The sequence below is a fragment of the Haliaeetus albicilla genome, chromosome 13, assembly GCF_947461875.1.
Source record: "Haliaeetus albicilla chromosome 13, bHalAlb1.1, whole genome shotgun sequence".
NCBI classification, from domain to species: Eukaryota; Metazoa; Chordata; class Aves; order Accipitriformes; family Accipitridae; genus Haliaeetus; species Haliaeetus albicilla.
In genome coordinates this window covers 42,745,666-42,773,587 of record NC_091495.1, presented here as the reverse complement: position 1 = coordinate 42,773,587, position 27,922 = coordinate 42,745,666, and the positions used below count along the sequence as shown (strand labels likewise).

Genomic DNA, 27,922 nt, shown 5'->3' with positions numbered 1-27,922 from the left:
CTCCCAGCAGCCCCCACAGGGGTTTAAAAGGCCGCCGGATTGGGCCCTGCCCAGGCCCCCAATGGGACACAGCTGTGCTGGGGGGGGCCCAGCCCCCAGCAGCTGTGAGTCATTGCATCGTTAGCACAGCTGGTCTCATTAGCACCCAGCCCTGCACCCAGGCACCCTTCCCAGGGTGGGGGGGCTGTGTGTGTGTTTGCTCTTTGTCCCCTCATCTCCCCCCCACGGATGGCCCATCGCCATCCCAGGAAAGCCACGTCCTGGCGCTGGGGACCCCTAGCAAGGTCGGCAGCCCCCATCTCCCCCACAGCACGGCGGGGCTGGGGGGCCCTTCCTGGGAGCAGCCCCTGGCACTGTGCAGGACAGGGTGGCCAGGGGCACGGCGGGATGGGGGATGCAGGATGAGGGATGGAGGCTGCAGGATGGGAGATGTGGGATGGAGGATGCGGGACGGAGGATGCGGGACGCAGGATGGGGGATGCAGGATGCCACATGTGGGTGCCAGCTGCCGGATGCTGGCTGCAGGATGCCGGCTGCTGAGGGCAGGATGCACCAGGAAGGCCGCAGGATGCGAACTGCTGCCTGGAGTCGGCGGGTGCAGATGGAGGACGCTGCCCGCGGGAAGAAGGGCGAGTACGGGGGGTGCCGGTGGATGGTGCAGGATGCGGCGGTGGACGGAGCCTGCCCATGGCTGCCTGCAAACCGCACCGCTCCGCAGAGGAGCTGTGGCCAGATCCAGGACAACCGTGAGGGGATGGATTCGGGGGGGTGCTGAGCCCTGACACGGGTCAGTGCTGGCCATGCCTGTCCGGCACCATTTGCAAGGCGAGCAGCTGCCATGGCATCAGGGGCTGCGGCCAGGGACAGGATGGGGCCCCCCCCCAGCTCAGGGGCACCCGCACCCAAAACCAGAGCTCGACCTGCCCAGGGACCCTCGACTGTGGGGCAAACCCCCTCCATTGGGAGGCTGGGGGGCCCTGGACCCCTCCCGGCAGCGAAGTTCTGCCCCATCAGGTGCCAAAAATGGGGCTCGGGCCATGGGACAGGGAAGGATGGGATGGAGGTGGCCCCCCCTTCAAATAGAAGCAATGCCAACGAGGTGCCAGCGCCGCCGGGCTCTGCCTTCCCGGGGGGTCCAGATCACCCCCGCTGGCGTCTCCCCTCTGAGTGACATCCCTGGGAGCCTCCCGCTCACTTCTCGAGGCACACGCTTCTCTTTCGTAATGAAATAATTTATTTTCTAACAGTTGAACAATACAGAAGTATCCATATACACAGCAAAGGTCTTCTAAAACACATACTTTCTAAAAATGCGTGTGCTAACTGTAATAAAAAGCACCATTAGATGGTCTTGACACAGGATTCAGAATGACAACGTGGTATTTACAGCAGGAACCGAACAGCTGGAAACAGAACTCATATTCTCCCATCTGCCGCTCCCCGGCTCTCGACTGCCCAAAATAAAGCCGATGCCGGAGCGGGTTCTCTTCTTGGGAAGCAAAAAGAAGAAACGAGAGGAAAAGAAAAGATGGAAAAGCGCAATTAAAAGATGCCACACCCCCCACCCCCCCAAACCAATGCCCAGATGGTTCTGGCTCAGATGTTTTCGGACGGCTCATGTGCCGCTATGCCGGATAAATTAAAAGGATGAAACAAAGCTCGTGGCTTTCGGCTGGTGCCATGGCAGAGAGAGGATGCAACGCTTCCCGGGGAGCAAGCAAAGGCAGGCGATGCCTGAACCTATTGCTACACGGGGGGAAAAGTCGGGGAGCAAAGCGCCGGGGCGGCAATCAGCTCCAGCACGTTTTGGATAGAGCTCCGTTGCCGGCAGCTTCCCGTTCTCTGCCTGGAGGTGGGTGCCATCTCTTGCCACCCAGGACGGCGGTTCGGGATCTGCCTTCCACAAGGAAAAAGAAGAAAACCAACCCAAAAAAGCGTGTTTTCGACTCACGCCCATCTGTGCAACGATCTGTCGTAAACGCGGGGTGCGCGAGCGGCTCCTCCCGCCCCCTTTTTTTAATCACAATCTACAAAAATGTCCTTCCTGCAGCTTATTTCTTAGGAATGCTGGTGGATCAGTGAATTCCAGGAAAAGGCTGGCACAGCCGCTGGGCGCCTCAGCTGACGAAGGGGGGACCTGGAGAGACCAAAAGTCGCCGCAAATGGTCCCGGCCACTCGCCAGGAATCAACCACCGGATTTCCAGCCTCGTTCCAGGTTAGTGCATCATTTTGTAGGGTTCCCGTTTCTCTTCGCCCTCAGGCTGGAGAGGAGCACATCCCAACAGTGCAAAGGTCCGACAATTATTAGTTCGGGACAGAAAGAAAAAGGGGGGGGGGGGGGAAGCAACCCCCATGCAGCGTTTCACTAACAGAAGTAACTCAAAAAGGCACAACACTGAAAAAAATAATAATTTATGCCGAATCGAAACCTTAAGACTTGGTCTAAGTGACATCCAAAAGTCAACTGTTTTCTATCTCCCATTTAACCCCAACGGTGCTTTCCCAACACCCTTCCCTGCTCAAAGGTAGAAAGATCCGTGGCTTCAACGGGATTCCCGAGGCGGTTTCTGGAAGAGGGAGAGGGAGGGCTCTCGGCAAACGGCTACCAGAGCCACCGGCCTCAAAGTGCTGATATTCCACTTCCTTTTTCTCTGTGCTTTTCATCTTTTTGCTCTTTTTTCCTCTTTTTGAAAGCGTAGAGTTTTTGAGGTTGCACGCTGAAGGCTGGCTGCCGGGACTCAGGCGTACCAATGCTAATGGCATTCAAGCCGCGGGTCAGTGTGAATCTGTTGGACATCGGAAAATTCTGGCTGTTTTAAAATAAAAAATCCCTTGTGGTTTTGATTTTCTCTCTTTTAAAACCTAACATGCACAAAAAGAGCTGAAACTTCGGAGATTTTAGCAATCCGCTACCCCGTCTCCCATCCTCTCACTTCTCAAAGACTTCAAATGATCCAAAAATCGATTTAGGGATGTTAAAAAAAAACAAACAAAAAACAACAACAAAAAAAAAACGAAACAAAAAGAAAAAAGAAATTGAGTTTTACATTGTTCATTCGCTCGCACTTTGCAGTAGCGACGTCTTGGCGACCGTGTTTTCCGAAGGGATTTGTACAGACTGCAGGCACGGGGGGACGCCTGGTTTTGTCTCCCACCGCTAAGAAAAGCCCTTGAAGAGCGAAGCGGCTCCTCGCCGGATGCCAGGGCCTTGCCGGGTGCCCGGGGGGAGCTGGTCAGGGTAGGGGATCGAGCGATGGGGATCGAGCGGGAGGTTTGCTGAGGGGGTGGAAAAGACCTTCGATGAGTTCAAGGGGAAAAGAAACGTCTCCCTTAGCAGATCTCTACATATCAAAGATTCCAGAACATCTATAAAAGCAGAAAGTCGTAAGAATGTTATCTCCAGTACATCGGTTTCATAGAAAAATGAATAAATACTATTTATAGCTCGCGTGTTTTCTGTACATTTCCGTCTGCTCTCAGGTGAGAACCCCGCCCTGCCCTGCTGTCAGGGCGATGGGAAGGGCTCTGGCCCTTTCTTGGCGTGTTCGGGTTTGTGTCCCTAAGGCGGCGACCGAAATCCTTCGCGAGCCCGTTTGAGTGCCTGAAAAGATCCCCACCGGGCAGAGAAGTGCTTCGGACGTGCCGCTGAGATCCGTGGGGTCCCCTCGGGCGCCGACGGCCAGAGGCTGCCCCGCTCCCGCTCACCGTCGGCTTATTGCTAAACTGTTGCGCGATGGATTTGAACAGGGCCGGGCATCGCTTCTGTAAAACAGATGAGGCATCATCTTTGTTTTTTGTGCTAAAGGGATGGAGATAATCTTTGTTCATCTCTCCGAGGTAGAAAAAAATTGTCCCCGAGACAAGAAGCGTGAAAAGGAAATTCCAGGAGCGCTCGCCTAGAACAGCGATGTGCAGCTGTGACGCAGGAGGTGGGATGTCACACGGGACGGGGACGGGGACCGTTTGGTTTTAGGTAGGACAGAAAACTTCCCAGACTGAAGGCGCCCGACCTGAAGCTCTGCGAGAGGGGGGACGATGGCTGCCGAGCCCCACAGCCCCCCCCCCCGAACGGCATTCCCCCTGCCAGTAAGGCTCCTGCTCTGGGAAGATGGCAGGGCTGGGCTGGGGTGCATATGGCTGCGCTACTACCCTGAATATTTAGAGTCGGCGGAGAGGAGCCCTCCGACTAACGTGCCGGTGGCTCGCAGTGCAATTCCGAGATGCGACGCGGCTGAAACACTCCGTGTGCCGATCGCTGACTTGCCTCCACTCTCTCCCGGATCTAAACTATGCTAGAGGCTGGCTTCGCCTTCAGATCCTCACCCAAAAACTCTACATTTGGGCCCTGCCGCCGACTATCGGGTATGTGATGTTCCCAGGCAAATGCGGAGTAGAGCCAGAATACTGGGCGGTGACAGCAAGCCAAAAAACCCACGGGAGGGCTTTTGAGGTTGCTGTTACTGCTGCAATATTCTCGGGCACTTCAAAATGTGGCTGGAATGTACGGTCTCGCAGAGAAGAGTTTCCAGGCGGGAAGAGAAGCCGGCAGATGCGAGCGGAAGGGCGCTCTGGGGAGCAGCTTCCCACCCGCAGCCCGACATGGTGTTTTGGGACTTGGGCAAAGCTCAGCTTCATTTCGGTCGGCGGTACGTTAAGATTTTCTTACGTGCAAGAGAATGGTGGGACAGTCCGGTGTGCTACCTAACGAGATCCAAAAGGGAAAGAGCGACGGGTGAAACAGCTAAGGGAGTTGCTTCTTATAGACCGAGAGAAGGCTTGCGATTGCTCTGCAACTTCAACCTCTTCACACCAGAGCTGGAATAGCCCTCATCGCTACAGACGCTCTGCAGGCTCCCTCTTTCGTCCGAGTCGCTCGGGCTGCTGCTGCTGCTCCAGTCAAGGTCCGCGGGAAGGTCGTCCGTGCTCTCCACGTCCACGTCTATCTCTTCTGCAAGAGGAACGGTTAGTGTTACAACGCGACAGGCCAGACCTCTCACCAGCCGGCCCCGCTCTGCCCCGAGCGCGGGGGTCTCACCTCTATCCGAGTCGGAGCGCTCCGAAGAAACAGTGGAGCCGATACTGTCCATCCTTATCCTCTCTATCCCCAGCTTCTCCAGCTGCCTTTTCAGGTGCCGCTGCTCCCGCTGCAGCTGGTCTATTTGGTGTACGGCTTTCCTGTCATAGTCTTCAAGCTTCTGCAGAGGATGAGAGAGAAGGCACCCTGAGCTCCCCAGCCTCCAGCCACGCGTGAAACATCGCTTTCGCTACCCGAGCCCTCTAAACATGACTGCTACCAACTACCAAGGGGCTCCCCGCCTTCAACACGCTCAGGACGTCGAGCACGTGAGTTGTATGGACACAACTTTATCCTCCCGCAAGCCGAGGGACATCAAAGCAGGGTGCGGCATCTGGCCCAGGAATGGAGAGTTCCGGACCTGGCCCGAGGCTGCCGGAGAAGGCACATAGAGGACGCTTCCCCCTCCAAACCATTTATATGAGCAGCTATTTATATATTTCCCCAGCCTTTGATAATCAGGGAGTTGAATGCAGCCCGATGCCAGCGTTCCCCCAGTTATCTCTCGGCTCGTGAAGCTTTAAATACACCCAGCGAGGAAAGCCCTGTTGAGTCAAAGTCTGAAGGACAAAGAGCGAAGTGGAAAATACTCTAGAAAAGAAAGGAAAAAAGCAACTGTCCTCCAATCCTGCAGCCAGTCTCATCTCCAAGGCCTCTGGGCATTGCTGCGGTGTAGGGTACAACGCAGAAAAGCAGCGCGGCTACCCTCTACGAGCCCATCGATAAGGAGAATCGCACGGACTCGCCGCGCCAAGTGCAAGAAGGGCAATACTGACCCGCGACAGCATTAACCTCCGTTGGTATTCCCAAACCAACGTCCCGACCCGGCCGTTGCCTTCACCCCGCTCAAGGATTCAGACACCACGAAGCCCCTGTGCCCCGTGTGCCAGTGCTGCTCTCGAAGCCGAGCTCGGTACCCACCCGATGGCGATGGAGCCCGACTTACTGCGTCTCCTGCAGCAGGTGGGTTCAGCGGCACCGAACGAGCCCACGCTCACCTTGATGTGCAATTTAGCCTTCGTTAGTAAACTCAGCGTGGTGTGTCTGCTGGCTTCGGGTCCGAGGGGTACCAGCCCCTTCAGCTTCTCCAAACACAACCGCAGATGGGCACGCCTGTAAGAAGATCACACAACACGCTGAGCGTTCAGGTACCCGCTTCCCAAGCAGCATTTCAGCCCTGTGAGAGCAGATAATCAGAGTGGTTGGAAGCCAAGTCAAACCAGATGCCTTCCCACCCTCTGCCGGCTTCCATGCATTGGGAGAGAACTGCAGCCAGACAAAAGAACATCTCTGAAAACCCTGACTCCAGCTTCGGCTGACCCCACTGACAAAACCCTGTTGGCACCTTTCGGGCTGTCGGGATGCTTGCTTGGCGAGGAGCTGCCAAAGACCTCGACTTTTTGGGCGAGGGTATCCGATTTTGGTCTTTCTCCTACTAAAAAGCTTCACCACAGGGATGCTGTTCAGCCACCGCCTTGCTCCACCGACAGCTGAAGCCATCCGGGCTGACACCACGCAGCTGTAAACCCAGCGTGTCCCTTGGGAACACTTCCTTTCCCTATTTTTAGTAGGAACGGGCCAGTTTCGGATCCACCTCCTTGGCACACGCAACTCCGGTCAAAACAAAACCGGGTCCCCAAGGGAACATCAGCCCCGAGCAGCACCATGCTCCTCAGCTGTCCTGGCACAGGAGCCTGGCAGGAACCCCTCTCTCCCTGTGTTACACCCAGATTTTGTCTGCATTAATACATAGGCTAATGCTTTACTACTTGCACACCACTGCTGAGGGAAACTCTGGCTGCTCGAGGAAGTCCCTTTACCTGTCGATAACTGAGATGCTCCCAGCATGGATCCATTTCCCTCGTGTTTGGCACTCCAACCCCAAGATTTAGGTCACATTCTTGGGCATCGGTTGCAACACCTGCCTTTGAAATACCCGATCGACACAGGCAGCTGCAAATTGGGATTTTGCAAGTACCTGCCTATCTTGTTTTGGGCGCGCTAGGCGTAAACAGGCATTTGCCTACACAAAGTACCTTCTCAATTACAAAACAAACAAAACGTGTGGTCTTTACTCTTTGGGTAAATCCCAAACACTGACAGGCTCGAAGATGAGCCTTTGCAAAGATTATATTCTTGAGGAGGGGGAGGAAGAGCTGCCCGGAGCGGTGCAGACCTGTCCGACCGTGCCGTGCCGGCTTACAAGTGATTTAACTGCGAGATCTACCTGCGGATAAGGAGCTAGCCCAGCCTCACAAGGGCTGCGGCAGCAAAATTGAAATCCTCAGCTACCTCTGGTAAAAAAAAAAAAAAAAAGCCTTGTCACCCTGGCCGTTCACACCAGAAAAACAACGAATGGAAAAAAACAGCCTGCCCCGCCTAGCAGAAGTTACACAGGGGGGAGCGCAGCAGCAACCCGCCCCGCTCGGCCAGCACCGAGCAACTTTCTGGATTACACAACGCCAACACCGGAGTCAAAACTGGGGCTTCCGCTTCGAAGTTAGAGGCACAGCATCTATAAAAGCGCATTTCTGCCACGGTTCACCCAGCCGAAACTGCCATTGTGCTTAAAAACCCCCCGAAATCCCACTGGCTCATAATAATAAAAGAAAAAAACCCTCAAAGGATTCAGTTCCTGGGCAAAACACCTTCCAAGCCCATCAGCTCGTTTCATTGCGCTTGTCCTCACGCTCTGTGAGGTATCTGTCTTCCCATCGCTCTCCCTCCCCGTATCAAGCCAAGCTGTTCCTCGTGCCAGGGGGGGAAAGCAGCAAACTTTGGCCGAGGCCAAGATTCACCGGCTTGACTGCCACAGCATGGGATTAAGGTATCTCTAACGAGGAGCGAAGGAAGAAGGGGCGCTTAATCTCTGTCCAGAGAGAAGCTCATTTCTCCAGCCTCTTCGAAGGGGCGGAAAAGACGGAGCATTTACTGCGCTCGCTGGTGCAATGTTACCAACGAGATTTCGACATGGCTTTGGTTTAAACAAGGCGAGAGGGACGCAAGGCGAGCCTGAAGTAATCAGATGCTCATTTTCTCAGTCTTTTCAAATGAGAAATAAACATCCCTGGCCTTTTCTAACTCATGGCACCTGGGACACGGGCAGTTCTGCCTCTTAAGAATCAAACCGACCGAGTTCACACCAATCCTGCACTTGCAGCAAGACACGGCAAGATCTGAGCTGCGTCCAAGCCACGCCGAGAAAAAGAGCAGCGTATCAAGGACACAAAGCCATCTTTCAGCTGGACGACAAAGACCACACCGGTCTGTCACAAATAATCACAGTTACATGGAGGCACGGCTCCGGCCACGTACCTACATGCCGACTGCGGGTGAGCAGAGGATGACGGCCATCCCATCGGCACGGGATTGCTCCTGGGAATTAGCAGAGGGCTTGAAACCCTTCTTGCTAGCAAGTCGAGAGGTAGGATGAAGGGAGGCACGCTGCTTGGGATTTCACCAACGAACCGGGCGCTGGCAGAGGAGATAAATATCATTCCCACCTTCTCATTGCACAGCTGCTCCAGCAGCCAAGGACAGGGAAAGCTTCAAGTCCGAGCAACGTCAGGCACCTCCTCGGCAGCCACTTTATCCAGCCGTCCCATCCCTTCCCTCCTGCTCCCCATCTCAACGCCGCCTCGGCTCCCTGACCCCAGTTCTCAACCCCTGGAAAAGCAGCAATTCACCCAAACCCGGCTCCTAAAAAGCCTCCACCACTCACCTGTTCTTTTCCATCTCGTTGTGTGTCGACCTGAAAAAGAAAGAATAAGTTATTAACTCCTCTGTCTGACTAGGTACACCGCAATTAGGCTTAACACGTGGCATTAGTAAATGCTCCCCGGAAAAGCTGCAAACCTCGGGGGCTTTCAGAGCTGCCTGTTACCCTGGGGACGGTGAAAATGGCAGAAGGGACGCAGATGGTCTGGTGCAACAGAGAAATTGCCGGATAAATGGCAATAAAAGGACCAGTAAAACCGTAAGGTGGGATTTTAATGTGGAGAGGGTCAAGTTTTAGAACGAGCACTCGGAAGAAGCAGCTGTATCAGTGCCATGACGCCAGTCAGCGCACGCCATCCAAAAGCGAATGCTCCCCGGGCTCGTGGTGGAGAAGGGGAAGCGGCGGCAGCCCCGAGAGCCACCGCACGCTCAGAGCAGAAGGGCTGATCTCTGAGCAGGGGGAGGAAAGTTGCTCTATCTCAATGCAAACCTGCAACCGAGCCTCTATCGGAAAGAAAGTGGGTTTTCGGACAGCGCAGGTGCCCTGGAGAGCTGCTTTTTAAAGCAGCTTTTTAAAGACTTCTTGCACAAGAAGGGCAGAAAAAGCAAGAGGAGTATCTGCAAGATACTGAAGAGACAGGAGCCGACAGCTCGAGTGCTTGGTGCCACCTTTGGGGAAAGCACGCTGCTTTTCGAAGGCTGCGCAGCATCCGAGCAGTCACGTGTCATGCCACAATCCCCAAACCAGCTCAGGACACGCCGGACATACAAGATGGCAACCGGGAGCCCCCAAAGTCTCAATGACATTCATGCCAGTCTCCGCTGTTCAGCCAGTCGTCTCTCGGCAAAACTGGGGCGAGCTGTCAGGAAGATGACGTGTAAAGAAAAGATTCCCCACATCCAACAAGGGCTTCGCACCTCCGAACGAGAGATGGCAAACGTGATGTTGAACCCCAGGCAGGCGTTGAGTCCATTTACAAATTCCCCTGAAGCTCCTAATTTCGACAAAGCTAAGAAAAGGCCGAAAACACAAGCTACTACTACTTTTCTCTCCGTTGAAACCTGGGACAGCTACACGAGGCTGCACTGCCCATGTCACCAGGACCGACGCTCTGGGGGGAAGAGCCCATACTCTCCTTAAAAGCTCGAGAGGCCAACTACTCTAATTTAGGACAAACATTGTTACTTGCCTGAAAACTTAAAAGACGTGGAAAACCCACAGGCTGTTCAGATAAGGACGCCTACCTGGAAGCCCCCATCGGCTCTGGGAGCACCGGTTTCCCCCAGGCCCTGACGCCAAAGGATAAACAAGGGATGCCACCGACACACCGGTCGAAGACACTCGCCGGGGTCTTCTTCGCTTCGCCAGCAGCATTTTGCGACAGATCACCATTGCGGCCCTCCTCCCGTCTTTCTGATGAGATTCACCTTAGCCTGGCTCCTTTTGTTTGCTTTGCGGTGGGGCTGGTTGAAGCAATCCATTCCCAAAGGCCAGTGTCCCGCTCGCAGGCGATTGCAGAAGTCCAAAAACGTTTGATTCCAGTGGAGACGTTCCTCACTTAAACAGACAGGCGTTATCACGACATGCAGGGGAATGGCGAGTTCTCCCAAGCAGAGCATCTGCAAACAGCCAGGAAGGACTTGGGTCTTTGGCTCCTGTGGGATCTCTCCATTAAACTTTTTTCTGGATAAAAGTCCCGCATTTTACACCGAGGCCTTCGCTACAGCACTTGCAAACCTCACGCGAGGTGACGAACTGCAGCGAGCCCGAGTTCTACCCTCGATCATAAATAAGCCAAATCCTTTTTGAGCATCAGTACTGGCAGAGATGAAGGCTCCCACCACCACTATGCTTTTATTAATAACAAATTCATCCCCTCGTCCACGCCTTTGTTTCAAAATCCTTCTTAGCATGGATTTTTTTTTTTGGTTGTATCCACAATCGCTAATATTTAGAAAAAGGTTCCTTAGTTGATGGACTTTAATTTTAGATAAAATGAAAGGGGACAGGGAACCAGAGGGAACCGCAGCTTCACCCTGGGGCTGGCAGACTGCTTCGCCGTGTGCCCCCAGACCCCTCTCTCAGCGCCTTCATGCCCAGGGAGCCGCTGATCGCGCCTCCCACTAACTCAAACCTCGCCTGTCAGCCCCAAAACTTCAGCTGATTGCCAGCGTTGCCTTCGAAACCCGGTCTTTTCTTCTACAGACCATAACACAGAAGGAGGTAACGACACGCACTGCAGCTACCCATTCCCTTTTTAATACAACACAGACCTTTGTTCTGCTGTCCTGATTCACCTGAAGTGAAGAACAAGCTCCAAATCTGCCGAAAAGGAAATTCAGAGTGTGTGCAGGAGCAACAAACACCAACAAATTCACTGGGAGCCTGCTTGGGACAGGACCGGGAGACGTCACCTGCCTTCTGCTCCTTCAATGGGAGGAGCCCGATGGCCCTAAAACCCCCATGTGGGAGGGAGACGGAAACACCCCAGCTCGGGGAGACACCAGGATTCAGGGTACGAACAAAAATCTTGGGGCGTTCCGGGCATTATTTGTTGTTACGGCAAGATATCAAAGGTCAGCTGTCACTGCGTCATGCAGATGAGTTTGCTCCCAACCAGGAAAATGTGACATATCTGGTGACATCGCCGCGTTGCTCCTCCCTGGGCAAACAGCCTAAAATAGGCCAGTGAGAAAGGAAGCGATCGGCTGCTGGTGACGTGTCGGGATGAACCTGCTCAGGCTTCGCTCTCTGCCCGACTAAGTTTCCCTCGTAGCCGTTTCGAAGGGCTGGACGTGCACGTCCTGGTGCCGGAGCCAGCCCTCCCGAAAGTCAGCTGATTTCACCTCAATGATGACCCAAGTGATTTTAATGTTATTAAAGCGACTGAACGAACCATGATGGGTGCTGGAAAGAAAGAAGTCAGCACGGCGACTCCGGTTTGCACCGTGACACAAGCGCCAGCTCCAAGGTGGCCGTTTCTGTTGTACAAAACAGAAGAGGGAGCAAATCAAACAAGACACGGGGAGCGTTAAGCAATTAATCCACGGGCCTGGGAGGCATAATTAAGTACTCCCCGAAAAAAATAACAAACCCCGGGCAGGTGGGACTCGCTCCTGCAAAACAACGCAGCTGCTTGGAGCCGACTTCAACTCGGACAAAAGGCGTTTTAGAATTCCCGAGAACGGGCTGTGTATTTAACATCAGTGAGGAGTAACCTGCTTTGAGGCTCTGGATGGATTTCGGGGAGGATAATTAAGGAATTTCCTTTTTTTCAAAGGAAAGCAGGACTAGGTGATTTAATTTAAGCATCAAACAAAACTCTGCCCTCAGCCAAAAGCGTATTAGAAAAATTTTGCTTTCTTTACAGAGAATCCTGATGGACTGAGAGTGGTTTCACTTCCCGAGTTTGGGTGGCGCATGCCTGAAATCAAAAGCTCAACTTCCACATTCCCTTCAGCAAACCCATCCGCCACGTCAAACGATTGCACATTCCGTACCCAAGTTTGCCCAAGACATGAGGTTTCCCCTCACGTCTCGCTGGGATGTTCCGAACAGACACCGGCCCCGGCACGGTTGGCGCTCGTCGATCCGAATTTGGGGGCAGGCGGTGCCGATGGGAATCTCTTGATGGAAGTGTGAAGGGGAAAGGGGTGGCAGGGTGGTGGTGGAGGACCTTGGGGCTGGCGGGTGTGCCGTGACAGCAGGATCGGGGCTGAGCACCCGGTGACGGGAGGGTCCCCCCCAGCCCTGCCACACGCCCCGTGACAGCGGGACCTTACTGGATCCGGGCACCCGGTGACCAGAGGGTCCCGGCCACACGCCCCGTGACAGCGGGACCTTACTGGATCCGGGCACCCGGTGACCGGAGGGTCCCGGCCACACGCCCCGTGACAGCGGGACCTTACTGGATCCGGGCACCCGGTGACCGGAGGGTCCCGGCCACACGCCCCGTGACAGGGGGACCTTACTGGATCCGGGCACCCGGTGACCGGAGGGTCCCGGCCACACGCCCCGTGACAGCGGGACCTTACCGGATCTGGGCACCCCCCATGACAGGAGGGTCCCCGTCCCCCACCCAGCCTGGCCAGACACCTTGCGACAGCAGCACCGTACCATATCCCAAGCACCCGGTGACCGGAGGGTTCCCCCCCCCGCCAGCCCTGCCCCACTCCCCCCGTGACAGGGGGCCCTTACCGGGACACCTCCCCTCCCCTGACCCTACCGGATCCCAGCACCCCGCAACGGCCGGGCCCGGCCCTGCCAGGCCTCGGTGTGTGTGTGGGTCTGTCTGTCCGCGATCCCCCCCCAGCTCTCGGTGCCGGGCCCCGGGCAGACACCCCCCCCCCCCCCCAAACCCCCGCCCGGTACCGGCCGTTACCTGCTGCCTCCGCCATTCTTCCTGGCCTTGGCGCGTCGTCGCAGGGCCTCCCCGTGCTTACCGGGCAGCAGCGAGGCGTAACCGTGCTCGGCTTCTGCGGAGACACAACCGGGGACAGCCCGTTACCGCCGGGCCCGGCTGAGGGGAAGGGGATTGGGGGGGAAGAGCAGGCCCGGGGGGGGGTGTAACCGGCACCTCTCTCCCGCCGTTCCAGGTACTCGGCCGCCTCCAGCAGCATCTGGATGTTGAGGCCGCCGCCGGCCGCCATCTCGCCGTGCTGTGAGGGCCGGGCCGGGCCGGGAGCGGCGGTTGTTGTTGGGGGGGGCCGTCTGTCCGCCTCGCCCGGCCGCCCCGCCCCCCGCCGCCGCTCATTGGGCGGCGCCCGCCGCCGCGCTCGCCGTCATTGGGCGAGAGCGCCACGCCCTCCCGCCGTTGGTCCGCCCTCACACACCCCCTTTCCCCCCCCCGCGCGGTGCCCCGCCCACCCCAGCCGTCGGCCAGGCCCCCCCCTTCCCAACCGCCTCGCCCCATTGGGCGGAACGCCCCGGCCACACCTTTCGCCCTGACTCACTTCCTGCCCGGGCAACCAATAGCGGGACGGGAAGCGGAAAAGGGGGCGGGGCGTCGGCTCCAACTGGCAACGTGGGGCCGGCAGGGCGGAGCGAGGACACCCCCCTCCCGAGGAAGGAGCCCCCCCTCCCCCCCGGGGCAGGGAACCTCCAAGCAGGGCTCAGGGCCCGACCCCCAGGCTAGAGACCTCCCAATTCCCCCTCCCCGGGGTACCCGCCCCCCCCCCCAGACAGCAGGCGACAAGGGGGGACCCCCCCCAGCCCCGCTTCCTCCCCAAACTGATAACGGGGGGGGGGGGGGGGAGGAAGAACCAGGCCCCCCCCAGCACCTCCATTTTTGAGCCCAGGGCTTCCCTCAGCCTCCCCCCCCCTCCCTCAACAGGCTAAGCCGGGCATTAATTAGCAAAAGAAGTTAATTAGCAAAAGCCGGAAGCCAAAAAAGGGAGCGGAACACCCCCGGGCCGTCAAAAAATAAGCAAAAAACCCAACCAAACAAAAAAGGTTTCCTGCAATAAAAGGGCCCAAACGGGCGCCAGCGCAGCCAGGCGCGTTTTCATCCACCAGTATCAATTTATCCATGTTTGCACGACGCGGGAGTTGAAGGGTTTTGGGGTGTAAAGTTCCACCCCCCCCCCCCCCGCAACAGCAGGGAAACAACTGGCCGGAGGTTTCCAACAGGCTCCTTGCTCACACTTTATTCCTGAATTATAAAAATAAAAGGAAAAATAGATACGGGGTTTTATTGTAACAGGGAACACGGTGTGACGTCAAACAAAAAAAACCAAATCACAACACAACGAAATCCTGGCGAGGAAAGAACCGCGAGGGATACTGTAAAAAAAAAACAACCCAAAGACTCCGGGAAATGGCGACTCGTACCCGGCTCTGGCCACGGGGCAGGGCGAGCACAGCCGGATTTGTTGGGAATAAGCCCAAATTCCTCTGAAATCCGGTCTCTCGGAGCCGCCCGGGCGCACGCGAGGAAGCGAAGTCCTTCTCAGCGGGTGGTTGTGTCCCCCCGCCGAGGGATCCCAGCGTCAAGCGATGAAATCCAGGGGTCTGTTAAATCCTCCTTTTCTGTTCATGTACTGCCTGCGGCCGGAGGGGAGGAACTGGAGTCAGTGTTGGGGACAAACACCACCCCCTCAACCCCAGAGCTCCCAGCTCTGAAGAAATCTGCCCCAAAAATACCCGAGGGCGGCCCGTAGGAGAATCGATTCCCCAGGGATTTGCGAAAAAAAACCCAAAAACCAAGGGTAGGAAACCTTGGTTCGAGGACTAAAAACAGGCGCCGGAGCTGGGCAGCATGGCCTGGCTGTATGCTCGACTTTTCCATCAAAAAGGAAACACAATTAACAAACTGAGTGGGGTTTTTTTGCTGGTAAGAAACAGGAAAACGGCATTACTTAGGCAGGCCTGCTGCTCCGATGCCATTCAGGCCGCACCTGGCACGTCCGGCCCATGCGCAAGGTGCTCGTTTGCTCCTCATCTCTCTGCTTTTGCCATTTCCAGGAGAAACCAGAGGCCTCTCACATCCGTTTGACCGTAAAAACCACAAAATTGGCCTTTTTCTGAGAAGCCAGATCACCCCCCCGCACACACTGAGAGATGGTGGCTTCGACACAGGGCCGTAGAGTTTCCTCTGTGCTGTGTTATCTCGTCAAAGAAATTCCCTTTCTGTCAGAAAAAAAGGCAGGGCACAAACCTGTACTTCCTCTTCTGAGACACATTGATGGCGTATGCGTTTGCAGCGCCATCCACCTTCTTCCCCTGAAAGACATGAAGCAAAAAAAAAAAAAGTCCCCAAACTCAGCGTATTATCCCCCAAATGGGCATGGCAACACCACCGAGCCCGTCAGAGGCAGCCACCAACTCCACCGTGCCGATCTGCACTCACTTTTGTTGTGTCGAAAGAGGCGAAGCCCATTGTTTTCATCATCTCGATTTCCTCTTCTGTCTTGCCCTGCAAATCTTCCTCTGCCGAGGCAACAAAATATGACAATTTAACGAAGGCAGCCATTGGGGTTCGCCAAAAAAGCATTTTAAATAAGCACCCGCATGTCCCTGGGACTCGTCCCAACCCAAGCGGGGAACCCAGGACATATTTAACGAGGAAAATGTACCCCCTCACCCGTGATCTGACGCTCTTTGCCTTTGGAGTCCTTTATCTCCTTCTTCTCTTCATCCCGCCTCTCCTTCAGCCGCGGCGGGGAGGAGGAGCTGGATCGGTGCCGTCTCGGTGACCTGACGTTGCAAATGCAGGTGGGTTTGCACCTTCCCGGCTCTGCTGTTACCGCAGACGGTTTTATAATGTTAATGAGTTCCCACCATCCCCGTGCTGCCCTCGCTCGGGCTCTCCAGTTCGTCCCCACCCCGGCGTCGGCGTTTCTGTCCCTCACCTGGACCGTCTCCTGTGCGGGGAGCGAGAACGGCTCCTCCTCCTGTCCCTGTCCCGGGACCGGGATCGCTCTCTTCGTCTCCTCTCCCTCTCGCGGGAAGTGGACCGTGAACGCCTGCGCTCTGCTTGGAGAAAGGCAGTGCTAGCTTTAGCTTCCGCTTCGTTATGTCTCTCCCCCTTCGCTGCCCGCTTTACAAAGAAAATCCCCATTGACGCCGTGACAGCTCCCAAGCGCAGACCCCGTAACAACCCCCTCCCGCCGATCCCTCTGTAGCTGGGCTCCGAGATCCCCACCAGCACCCACAGAAGTGGGAAGAGCGGCAAGAAAAGCCCTTCACCCCACAGTGGGGTGACCAACCTGTCGGCAGATCAGTCCCTGAAAAGCTGAGGTGCGTGCCGGGGGACGGGAGTCAGTGTGCGTGAGGGGGAGGAAGAGGAGGAAGAGGAGAAGGAGGAGGAGGAAGAAGGGAGCCTCTGCTCTACCCAGAGCGAAGAACCGAGGCCTCATCACCGCCCCCCCCCGCCCTGGAGGGGGTTCGCCCCCTCGCCCAAGGGTTGGGGGAAGCCCCAGGGCCCTCTCCTGCCCCTGGACCGGGGGTCTGGGCTCCCCGCCCTGGGCCTGGCTCCTCCACCATCCCCCCCCGGGCCCGGATCCTTCCCCTCGCCTCAGCTCAGCCCCGTCCCGTCGGAGCCGGAGCCGCTCCAGGGCCGGTCCCCCCTCGCCCTACTCCCCTCTCTCCCGGTTTCCCCCCGCCCGGCTCCCTCCCCTCCGTCCCCTCTCACCGCGCCGCGGCGGCGACCGGGAGCGGCTGCGGCCCATGGCCGCCCCTCAGCGCCCGCACTTCCGGCCGCACGGCCCCTTCCACTTCCGGTTCCGCCGCCCCGCTCTTCCCCGCCGTCCCCGTTCCCCCCCGGAACCGGTCCCGCCGCGCTTTGGTTCCGCAGCGAAAACGGTCCGGGCGCGCTCTCCCCCGCGGCGGCGGCTGAAACCCCCCCACCCCGCTCCCCATCCACAGCCGGGGGGTGCGGGACCAGAGCCCCGGGCCTGGCTCCACGCCTAGCCCCAGGCCTCAGCCTCAGCTCCAGGCCCAGGCCCAGGCCACGACACCCCCTCAGCCCCCCGGCAACTCCACAGCGCTGGCGGGTGCCAAACACAGGGTTTATTTACAGACAGGCGTTACACAGCGCTTTCCAGCGACGATTGTCAGACACCGGCGGTTGCCCTGATCCAGCCCACAGTGCTGGGGGACACCCGGCTCCCACCCGCTCATCCTCCCCTCCGGCCGCAGTGGCAGACCCGGGGAGTGGGGGGGCCGGGCAACCTCCTCTCGGCCTCATTTCGGTGGGTGTTCAGCAACTGCACCTTCGCCGGGGTCCTCCGCGCTGGGCCCGGGGGGTGTCTGCCAGCCCCAGGTGGCAAAACGGGTGCTGAATCCGGTTGAAACCCTGGCGTTGCCCTCCTTGCCTGTGGCGTGTTGGCGTAGCTGTGGCCAAAGATGGAAATCCGGCCTCTCTTCTTCTCAGGTGAGGGTGCGGATACGGAGGGCGACGAGTGCCAGGCCCGCGGGCGGCAATCGGCACCTCTCGGGGCACCGGATCAACCATTTGTCTTGCAGCCGGTAGCCAGGGATACATCCCTGCCTCAGAAAACCCACACCCAAATCGGCCTGGGGTGCTTGGGTATGGGCAGCCTTGCCAAAAAGAGATGAGAAGAAAGCAGCGTAGATGGGGGGGCCTGCCTGCAAGCGGCAGGCAGCGGGCAAAAGACTGGCAGGGGAGAGGGGGAAAGTGATCCGGAGCGGTGGTCCTGGGGGGAGCAGGGATGCCCTGACAGACTGGGGAGCTGCGGCATCGATGTGATCCTGTATCTGTTTTCTTCTAGCTAACCAGTGAGGACCCACATCACGGTGGCGGCCATTTGAGCCTTCCTCCCTGCTGAAGGCACTGGTGTCTCATGCTGCACGAGACGCCTAACACACCCCAGATTTCCATAGCGAGGGGAAATAAATCCCAGTCTCCTCTGCAAAGCCCCTGGCCCTTTGAAAAAAGGGGTTGCAAAGCCCCTGGGGGCAGAGCCTCGGAGAAAAAGGGGCCGCAGCCTCCCTGTGGTGGCACTAGCCGGTCCGGTAGTGGTGTGTGTGGCAGTGCTGTAATTCACGTAATCACCCCGGGAGCGACCGTGCCATCTTGGGGAGGCAATGCAGCCACCCCTGTGGGGGCTTTCGTGGCCTGGGTGATGCAGGGGGACAGGCTAGATGACAAAAATGGCCTCAAAAAGCCTCAAAATCAGTAGCAGTAAACAACACCCCATGGGAAATGGTCACAGAGCTGTGGTTCGCATCTCAAAGGCTGTCTGCTGAATAGACACTGAACATAGGCAAGAGCCCAGGCTGGTGTTCCCGCCTTCCATCACAGATGGTGAATTTAGAAGCTCAGCCCCACCCCCCCCACCCCTCCCCGGTCTTTGCAGGAGCGTGATGGGGAGCTGTGGCTCTAACCCCAGCGCTGGAGCTCAGGGCAAACATCAGGCAGGGCAAACACCCTCCCCCAAAACCGGGCTCATGTTGGCCCTGGGGCTCCGGCAACATATCTGCCAGCTGTGTATTTTTGCAATTTTTAAAAGCTTTTGACGTTTTACTTTTCAATTCAGAATTTGCCTGGCATGCCCCGTATCGCAGCCCTGCAAAGAAAAACAAACCTGTGTTTACAAACCTCCTCTCTTTGAGCCACAGCTGCCTGCACTGGCCCCGCTCCCTGCCTGCAGCCCGCTCCACCCCATGTCCTCGCTGCCCCCCAAAATTGCGGGCCTGTGGGCTTTCTGCTCTTCCAGAGAAAACAAAACCCGAGAACTGCCTCGCAGCAGCGAAAAGGCTTTGAAAACACGGTGGTGGTGCATGGGAAATTCATACTGGGGTGAGGAAACCCAGTGCCCTTGGAGGGGGGGTTCTGGGGCTCCCCACTTCAGCCCAAGCGCCCGGCAGACTCTTGGGCTGGGGCAGGGAAGCCCTGTCCCCACGGGCAGTGCTGCCTATGCAGGCAGGCTGCCTGTGCAGGCAGGCTTGGGGCAAGCACCCCTGGAAAATGGCAAACCCCTGTGGTTTGCGGGAGGATGGGGGCTGATCCCGTTGGTTTTGTCCCCCTAAATACCAGTGTTGGAGCGGCTGTGGGGTAAATCGGCATCACCAGTTTTCTTCTTCTCTTTGGGCGCAGCCAGGAGGTTGTAACGATGGTTGTGTCGCCGTACAGAGCGCGCTGGAGGCGGGGAGGCCAGGCTGGGTGGGAAGGAAATGCCAGGGAGGATTTTAACTTGTGCTCGGGAGTCCAGAGCTGGGGAAAAGCAACAATCTGGCCTCAGCCAGCTGGACGGGCGCTCGCTGAGCCGGGGGTCAGTGCGAGCAGAGACCCAGCACAGGCATGGCCGCGTGTGCCGGCGTTGCCGTGAAGAGATGGCAGGGATGGGGGCGGTGGCATCGGCAGTGCCTCTGACTGAAGTGAATCGGCAGCATGTGTTCATCCCGAAGTAGCACTTAGTGAGTGAAGTTTTGCTCAGTTTTAAATAACGCAGACACTTCCTGGAGGCTCTTTTCTTCTCCCTTCTCAGGTGTGGTTGGTGCGGTGCAGCAGGGGCTTTCCCGGCAGCGTGAAATCGTTGTAGGGTGAATATGTGAGACAGTGGCACGAGGAGAAGGGGTCTGAAAGTGGCTCTCGAGCCCGGGGAGAAGAAGATTACAATCCAGGAAAGAAAGGCTCCCAGGCCCACAGCCTCGGCCTCTCCTTCAGGGAGAGCAATCCCCCCCCACACACACACATTCAGCTTGATCCAATTCCCCTGGCTAAGCGGTGAACAATTTTGCCCCGGGGGTGAAGCCAGCGCCATTCCAGCCGAGCTTGAAACAGAATGTAAAAAAACCCCCAAACAAACAACAAAACACCCTTTTCTTCCTCAAACCAAGCAGATCTGGGCTGCGCCCCACATTTCACAAGGGCTCTGCAAGCGGCAAGTGGGGAGAAGAAACCCCAAACCTCAGCCCATTCATGGGAAGGGGCTGGTGCCCAGGAGGGAGAAGGGAGGGCTCGTGGGAGGAGGGAGATCGCAGCGGGTATTTCCCCAAGCGGCAAACAGGGGCCACAATCTTTCGTAAGCTCGGTGACCGCCTCCAAAAGCGGGTAACAGGGGACGAGGTGCCTCGTGCCAGGAGTACCCGGAAAACAACTCGCCTCCGGGGTTTTCGGCTGCGCCTTGGCCAGACGCACGACGCAGGAGCCGTCCCTCCGCCTCGGCGCCTCCATCCGGAGAGGTTCCCGGCTGCCGCTGCGGCGGGAGGCCTCGGAGGAGACTCAAGATTCGATCTTTTCCTTCTTTTTGCCTTTTTTCAGGAAAGACGGGGTCCGGAATTTCTTCTTCTTCTTAGAGGGTGATTTGGAGGGTGAACCTTCGGGGGAGACGGGGCTGCTGGTTACCGTCTCCTTCTCCTTGGGGGCATCCGGGTCGGCGTTGGCGGGGGAGGTTGTCCGGCCCTCCCCTTTGCCCAGGCTTTCCTCGGTGCTTTGCTCCTCATCCTTCCCATTCACCACCGCCGGTGGCTCCTTCTCGGCGGTGGAATCGGCCAGCGCTTGGCCGCCGTCCGCCTTCTTGTCACCTTGGCAAGGGGAAAGGAGAGAGGTGAAGCTTGGGACAGTGGGTAGCCAACACTGTGGAGGTTTAAATCCACCTCCCCAGCTCGCTGGTTTGACCTGGGCAGGAGCAGGATTTGGCCCCTGCAGACAGAGAGTGCTGGGACCCGATCCCCTCCTGCCACAGGTGCCGCTTTCCTGAGCCTTCTCCCCCCACCTCCCCGCAGGACAAGCGATGGCGGGATGGAGAGCCGGGAAGAGGCAAGCAGGGAGGGCGGCTGGCTCCGTCCCGGCCTCGCCGCTGGAAATAAAGCGGGCAGCAAAGAAAACGAGGCAACCCAAGGCATTTCCTTCTGCGAAACCCTGAGCGGGGCGCCGCTCCCCGCGGGAGCGCGCCTGAAACGGGCCACGGAGAGCAAGGTCACCCCGAGCTAGCGGGGAGCGCGGTCGCCCGCGTCCCTCCTCCCGCAGCGAGGCTCAAGGACGGCCTCTCCGTACTTACTACGGTGACAAGTATTCAGAGTCAGAGGTAACTCCTTGGGTGAAAGCCACACGTGGAGGGAAGAGAAAGGAAGACGTTGTGGAGACAGACAGACACACACCATGAGACACAATGAGAAAGCGAGCAGCCGCGCGCTCCCCCTGCCCTCGCCCGCACCCTGAGACCCGCCGCGGTTTGTAGATGCCAAATTTTGCACTTTGGGACATATAATAACGGGAATATCGCACCCGTCAGCACCTTAGGAGGGGGACGGAGGTGTCCCCTACTGCCCCGCAAAGCCACCGGCGGACGCTTAGGTCCTCCTGCTGTGACCTTCAAGGCAAGCGGCGGCTTTGGTGCCTTTGCGGTGTGAATCCCCATTGGTGTTCAGCCCCACTGGACCATGGACCCCCCCCGGGGAAAGGCAAAGGGACATGGTGGGGGGTGATATTTATCCACATTTCAGTGGGGTTTGGCTACAGCCACCCTCATCCCCCCCCACTTCAGTTGCTCACTGGAGACCCTGCTCCTCATCTCTGCTTGGCTGGTGAGCCCGGGCACTCGCCAGCCCACTCACCCTCCGAGGGCTCCGCAGGCGTCAGGGCCGGGCTCTCCACCGGTGCCACGGCCGGGCTCTGCGGCGGGGAGGCAGGGGGCGATTTGGCGGGGGGAGCCTGGCTCTCCTCTGCCGCGGCGTCCTTCTCGCCTGCCAGCGGAGAGACGTGCTGGCCCCGAGGTCCGCCATGTGCCGGCCCCGAGGGAGTTTGGGGATCAGGGCTCCCCCCGTACCCCTCCTACCCTGCAGCCCCAGCTTTTTCCTCTCCACCTCCTGCTTGTACTCCTCCAGCTCCTGGTCGGTGAGCTGGCTGAAGGGGTTCGGGGGCTCTGGCTCGGGGGGTGCCTCCTCCCGGGATGCCTCTTTGGCCTCCGCATCCCCCAAATGGCTCTCTGTGGACTGAAACACCCCCCCCGGAAAGGTGTCACCCCTCTGAGCAGTGGAATGCCGGGGAGCCAGGAAGGGCTGGGTGCTCCGGGGAGGGGACACGGGGTGACCTACGGGGCTGCGGCTGGTCTCGGCAATCACGCTGGCCAGCAGCTGCGACTGGGGCCCGGCCGACTTCACGTCCTGGCGGTTTTGTTCCCGGATCTGCAGGCGAGATGCCGAGTGAGGATGGGGAAAAAGCCTCCCTCTTGCCCCGGGGTCTGCCGAGACCCCTGCACCCACATCCAAAAGCCTCTGGGTCTTTCGGGACACAGACCGTACCTTGTTCCTCATCTCCAGCACCTCCTGCGGGTCCGTGTAGAGGGGCACAAACTGGTTGGGGTTCTCGATTCGGATGGGGGTCCCGCTGCTGCCTTTTTCCATCTCGTCTGCTTTCAGCCACTGCATGTTGCAGAGACGAAACCCCGATAAATACACATCATGGAGAGAGGAGACCCCGATAAATGCATGTTGCATAGAGGGGAGACCCCCATAACTGTGTGTTGCATAGAGGGGAGACCCCAATAAATGCAAGTTGCATAGAGGGGAGACCCCAATAAAGCCTGTGGTGCTCGTCCCCCCGGGCTGGGGATGTGGGATTTTAAAATAAATATTATTACGGGGGGAGAAACAGAAGGGGAAAGGAAAGCTTGTGTTAAATAAAGGCACCAAATGAAGCATTTCTTGCTTCTGGAGGATCCCTGGGCATTTCTGCGCACCAAATTTGGTAGGACCAATAACATCCCAGGCATCTTCCCATCTACCTTTTTTTTTTTTTGGTACCCAAAGCCGCACCCACCATCCGACTGATGCCTCTCCCCAAGCCAGACCCCTTCCCAAATTAACCCAACAGCCCCCCCCCGGGATGCTGCGGCAGCTCCACACCGTCGTCTTCGTCTTCTGGCTGCCGGCGCTGCCCTGCTGCTCCTCGGCCACGTTGACCCTCATGTAGGTGTTGGGGGTGTTGAGCCACCGCGTCTTCTCCTTCTGTTGCTTCTGGGCGTGCTGCCGCAGCGCGGGGACAGGGGCAGCCTCCTCCTCGAAGACAAAGGCCGTCACCGTGGCGGGGATCAGCACATCACTTTTGGGTTTGCTCTTCTCCTGCACGAAGGGGTAGCGGTAGGTGTAGCCCGTGCGGTAACCCTGGAAAGGCAGAGAGCGCTTGGTCATCAATAACATAGGGATAAAAAACGAGGGAGTTTTTGTGTGTTTTGGGGGAGCTCGCCGCATTTCGGCAGTGGCTGGTGCTCACCAGGTTGTCCAGCATTCTCATCAGGGCTTCGAATTCGTGCTCGCCCAAGCGACTCTTCTGCATGGGCCCGAAGGTGCTGCCGGCCCAGCGCACCGAGCCCACCTCGTGGGGCCGGTGCTTGGCGCGCTCCAGGATGATCAGGTTCTCCGTGCCGCCCGCGCTCGCCAGCGCCGACACCTATGGCCAAGCCCCGGGAGAAGCAGCTGATGCAGCCGGACGGGGACAGGGACAGCCCCGGACCTGCCCACGGCTGCCGGGCTGTGCTGGTCTGTCCCATCTCATGCACCACGCTGGTGGCAGAGACCTGGCACAGCTCGGGACATGGTCCCAGGGCACCACACCGGCTGCGGAGACCTGGCGCAGCTCAGCGTAAGCTGCTGGGACACTGTGCTGGTGGCAGAGACCTGACGCAGCTCAGTGCATGGTCCCAGCACACCGTGCTGGCAGCAGAGACCTGGCACAGCTCAGCGCAGAGTCTTGGGGCACCACGCTGTCAGCAAAGACCCAGCACAGCTCAGTGCATGGTCTCGGAGCAACATGCTGGCCTCAGAGACCTGGCACAATTCAATGCAAGCTCCCGGGGCACCGCGCTGGCAACTGAGACCAAACACAGCTCGGTGCACGTTCCGGGTGCTCACCTGGATCTCGCAGGCTGCCTGCAGATGGAAGATGCTGTAGAAGGCCTCCTCGGCAGTGTCACCCAGCGCCAGGACCCCGTGGTTGCGCAGCACCAGGATCTGCAGTGCCGAGCACGGGGAGGGGGGGACGTCAGCCAGGACCAGGGAGGAGGGGACAGGGATGGCAGGGTAGCCCTCACCCCCCCACCAGCCAACCCCCAGCCACCCTGGTCCCCTCACCTTGCAGGTGGGGCCAAGGGATTTTTGGAGCTCAACCCGATCAGCTTCGTCCTCCACCTCCCCGCGGAAGTCGAAGTAGGCGACGTCCCCCAGCAGCAGTGCGGCGCGGGAAATGGGCAGCACGCCGCAGCGCATGGCCGACACCTGCGGTGGAACGAGCAGGGTGACAAACACCCCATCCCCTCCCCAAAATTCCATAGTCGTCGTGTCCCCCCGCCTCGAAACCCCAATATCTTACTGCGGCGGTGGCCGGCGTGTGCAAGCGGATGATGCAGCGGGCATCGGGGCGGGCGGCATAGATAGCAGCGTGGAGGCTGAAGCTGCGGGCGTCGGGGGCAAAGCCGGTGCTGCCCTGTTCCACCACAGCCCCCAGCACATTCACTTTGATCTGTGGGGTGAGGGGAGGGGGATTTGGGGGCTCAGAGCTGGCTGGTTCCCCCCGCCCTGGGGAGTAGGGATGGGGGGGTGGAGGACAGGGATGCTCACCAGGCTGGCTGCTGTCACCTCGCTGCATGCCAGCCCCTGCGGGGCCACCAAGAAGTGCTCCTGCTCCTTGCTGACCCGCAGCTATGCCAGGGAAAATTTTTTTATACCCACGTAAGTATAAAAAAAACCCCCAAAACAAAAAAGCCACCAAAAAACCCTCAAGCACCCCCCGAAAAATTAACCCCCCAACTCCCCCCAAATCCCCCAAACCTCCCCAAACCCCCAAAACTCCCACCCAAACCCCAGCCCCAAGAAAAAAAAACCCAACCCCCCCAACTCCCAAAATCCCCCCCAAAAAACCAAACCACCAACACCTCCCAAATGCCCCCCAAAAACCAAAACCCCCAAGCCCCCCCAAACCAACTCCCCCCAAAACCCAACCCCCCAAAATCCCACTCCCCCAAAATCCCCCCAAATTCTACCCCCAAAAACCAATTCCCCCCAAACCCCCAACACCCCAAAAACCGCAACCCCTCCAAAACACCCAAAACCCCTCTGAACAGCCCCAAAACCTCTAATCCCTCCAAACCCCCTCCAAAAAACCCAAAATCCCCCCAAACACCCCCAAAACTCTCAACCACCCCAAAAACCCACTCAACGCCCTCCAAAACAACCCAACCTTCCCCCCCTCCCCCAAAACTCTTCCCAAAACACCCCTCCCCCCCCCCCCCCAAAAAAGGAGCAAGTCCCCCCCGGGGTGTTGGGGTGCTCACGGTGACGGCAGCGTGTCCCAGCTGTGCCCAGCCGTAGAGGTCGAGCAGGCGGTGGATGCTGCCCACCTTGCACCTCATCAGCCGCTCGCCCTTGGCCAGCGCTGGAGCCTCAGGGCCGTGCAGGTCATTGATGGGGGTGACAGCCGCCAGCCCTGGGGACATGTCACGCCCCCACCCCTTGGTGAGTGGGAGATGAGGGTGGGGGGGGAAGTGGGTTTGACCCCAAACCCCGGGGGTTTCCCAGGGAGCAGAGGGCTACTGAGCTGGGTTTGGTGGCCATCAAGGTTTGGTGGTCCCCCAAAACCTTGGGGACCCCCAAGGTTTTGGAGGTGGCTGGTTGGGGTCTGTGGAGTGACCCCCCCCTCTGTCCCCGTGGTCCCGATTCCATCCCTCCCCCTTTTCCCACCTTTTCTACTAGAAAAAAAAGGAAACCCAGAGCCCTGCAGGATGTTTTCTCAACTACAACCCCATAAATTAAGAAAAAACCCTCAAGAATTTCACCAAACCATTCCCTTTTTCCCCCAAAAAGCCCTTGGTGGGCGTGGCCGTACCCATGGGCGAGGTGGGGAGGACGGCGGGAGACGTGGTAGCCATGAAGTCAGCGATCTGCCGCAGGGCCCAGACGTGGGACGAGTTGTTCCCCTTCTTCATCTGCTCCTGGATGAGGCTCTCCAGCTCCTCCCTGAAAGACTGCAGCATCCCGGCCCCGACAGTGTCACCTCCCCCGGGGAAGGGACACGGTGACCCAACAGGGACCCGACTGGTAGCAGCGGGGTGGGGGCACCGCCGGATTGTTGGTGGCAGCATCACTAGCCTGGTGGCACCGATACCACTGGCTTGGTGGCATGGTGATGGTGGCATCACCGGCTTGGTGGCAGTAACACCACTGGCTTGGTGGCATGGTGATGGTGGCAGCATTGGCTTGGTGGCACAGTGATGGTGGCATCACTAGCTTGGTGGCATGGTGGCAGCGGTGGCACTGGCAACTCAGTGATAGCAGGACCATGGGCTTGGTGACGGTGACATTGCCAGCTTGGTGGCACTGTGGAGATGGCAGCACCATGGTGATGGTGGCACCGCCAGCCAGGTGGGGACGTGCCCTGAGCCAACACGTGGTGGCATTTGCTTGGGGACAGGAGGGATGGGGTTGGGGACAGGGTTGGGGATGGGGTTGTGGCCCCGAGAGGTGCCACCCCTCACCGGGCTCTGGAGGATCATGGTGACCCGCTTCTTCTGCTCCATCATGTTGAAGTCCTGCCGCAGGTCGGCTGCCATGTTCCGCGCCCGCAGGTACTCGGGGTCGTCCTCGGCCAAACCCTCCAGATAACGGGGCCCGGGGGCAGGGGGCGAGGGCAGGGGCTCCGGGCTGGCGGCCATGCTCATCCTGCCAGCTGGACAGACGGAGTCAGTCCCCGCCACCCTCACCCCCTCCAAAAATACGGATTGCAAAGAAGCCACCGCAGATATCCCACAGCTGCGCCCCACAGATAAGCCCCAGCCGGCCCCCGCCCTGCCCGAAGGCACAAACCATCCATGTGATGAGTTGGCAGGCAGGGGACACTCAGCCGGGGGGGGTCCCCCACTGCCTGCACCGCCTGGGCTCATTTATTCCCGCCCCCCCCAAGGAAGCAGCAGCTGAGAACGGGCAACTCGGTGCACCGATGGGAGCAGCACCAGCGACACCCGCCTTTGGGGCAGCTCCCAATCCGGGCCACGCGCCACCGAGGGGTCGACGCCACGGTGCCACTGCACGTTTTGGGGACCGATCCCAGCCGCTGCGGACCCCGAAACGCCGATGCTGACCCTCACTTCCCTCCCCACCATGCACTGGCTGAGGGCATCTTTGATGAAGCATTTTGGGAGGGGGGGGCTGCTGCAAAGGAGCCCCCCAAAATATGGGGGGTGCACATAAGGAGGAGCCAGTTGCCCAAACCTCAGCTGCTCCCCCAAATCCAGGGGGGCACCCCCCAACAAAGCTCCCCCCCCATTACTCAGTGCTTTCACCGATGCAAAAGCAGCCCCCCCCACTCACCGCAGCCCCCCACATCCCCCCCAGTTTTGCTGCTCTGGTACCAACCTGGGTCAGCGGGAAGCAGGAAGCCTTTTTCAGGCTAAAATTCCCGGGGGGGGCTCCCACGGTGGCCCCCGGCCCACGCCGGAGGATGAATGTCAGGCGATGGCGAGATCCTGAGCATCCCAGCAGGATTTTTCCCCCCAAGGAAAAGGAGGGAGAGCAGAGGGGTCTCTAAGGGCCCCCCCACATCACTGGGTGCTGGGGCGGGGGGGTCATCCCCAAGCTGCACATCCCCCCCCCCCCGCCAGCATCTCCAACCGCCTCCGCCCTCACCGCACCCAACCCGCTGCGGCAGCCGCAGGGATGGCAGAGGAGGATAAAA

At 58.6% G+C, this 27,922-nt stretch overlaps 3 protein-coding genes across 6 annotated transcripts; all 3 read right to left on the bottom strand.

Moving 5' to 3' along the window:
- Window positions 1-1,211: 1,211 nt before the first annotated feature.
- On the bottom strand, window positions 1,212-13,531 carry MXD1 (MAX dimerization protein 1). Of its 2 annotated transcripts, XM_069801223.1 has the most exons (6): window positions 13,370-13,525; window positions 13,175-13,268; window positions 8,797-8,826; window positions 6,074-6,188; window positions 5,037-5,196; window positions 1,212-4,949 (listed from the first exon to the last, which is right to left on the bottom strand). In XM_069801223.1, exons 1-6 carry the CDS (start codon window positions 13,440-13,442, stop codon window positions 4,759-4,761), a joined length of 663 nt encoding a protein of 220 aa, XP_069657324.1. In that variant the 5' UTR covers window positions 13,443-13,525; the 3' UTR covers window positions 1,212-4,758. The 2 variants fall into 2 exon arrangements, with proteins under 2 accessions (XP_069657324.1, XP_069657323.1); XM_069801222.1 differs by having other exon boundaries at window positions 1,212-5,196; window positions 13,370-13,531.
- A 936-nt stretch (window positions 13,532-14,467) lies between these two features.
- On the bottom strand, window positions 14,468-17,038 carry SNRNP27 (small nuclear ribonucleoprotein U4/U6.U5 subunit 27). The gene is made up of 6 exons (XM_069801221.1): window positions 16,925-17,038; window positions 16,143-16,263; window positions 15,875-15,987; window positions 15,641-15,720; window positions 15,449-15,513; window positions 14,468-14,835 (listed from the first exon to the last, which is right to left on the bottom strand). The coding sequence occupies exons 1-6, from the start codon at window positions 16,959-16,961 to the stop codon at window positions 14,781-14,783; spliced, it is 471 nt and encodes a 156-aa protein (XP_069657322.1). The 5' UTR covers window positions 16,962-17,038; the 3' UTR covers window positions 14,468-14,780.
- A 248-nt stretch (window positions 17,039-17,286) lies between these two features.
- Window positions 17,287-27,781, bottom strand: ADD2 (adducin 2). Of its 3 annotated transcripts, XM_069801220.1 has the most exons (16): window positions 27,604-27,781; window positions 26,727-26,917; window positions 26,078-26,216; window positions 25,527-25,678; window positions 24,814-24,894; window positions 24,566-24,715; window positions 24,328-24,471; window positions 24,109-24,207; window positions 23,471-23,647; window positions 23,104-23,361; window positions 22,501-22,620; window positions 22,294-22,383; window positions 22,035-22,191; window positions 21,814-21,942; window positions 21,258-21,291; window positions 20,669-20,781 (listed from the first exon to the last, which is right to left on the bottom strand). In XM_069801220.1, coding segments are annotated over exons 2-16 (1,914 nt in total). In that variant the 5' UTR covers window positions 26,910-26,917; window positions 27,604-27,781; the 3' UTR covers window positions 20,669-20,780. The 3 variants fall into 3 exon arrangements, with proteins under 3 accessions (XP_069657319.1, XP_069657318.1, XP_069657321.1); XM_069801218.1 differs by lacking the exon at window positions 21,258-21,291 and having other exon boundaries at window positions 17,287-20,781; window positions 26,727-26,910; window positions 27,604-27,780; XM_069801217.1 differs by lacking the exon at window positions 21,258-21,291 and having other exon boundaries at window positions 17,287-20,781; window positions 27,604-27,779.
- Window positions 27,782-27,922: the final 141 nt, after the last annotated feature.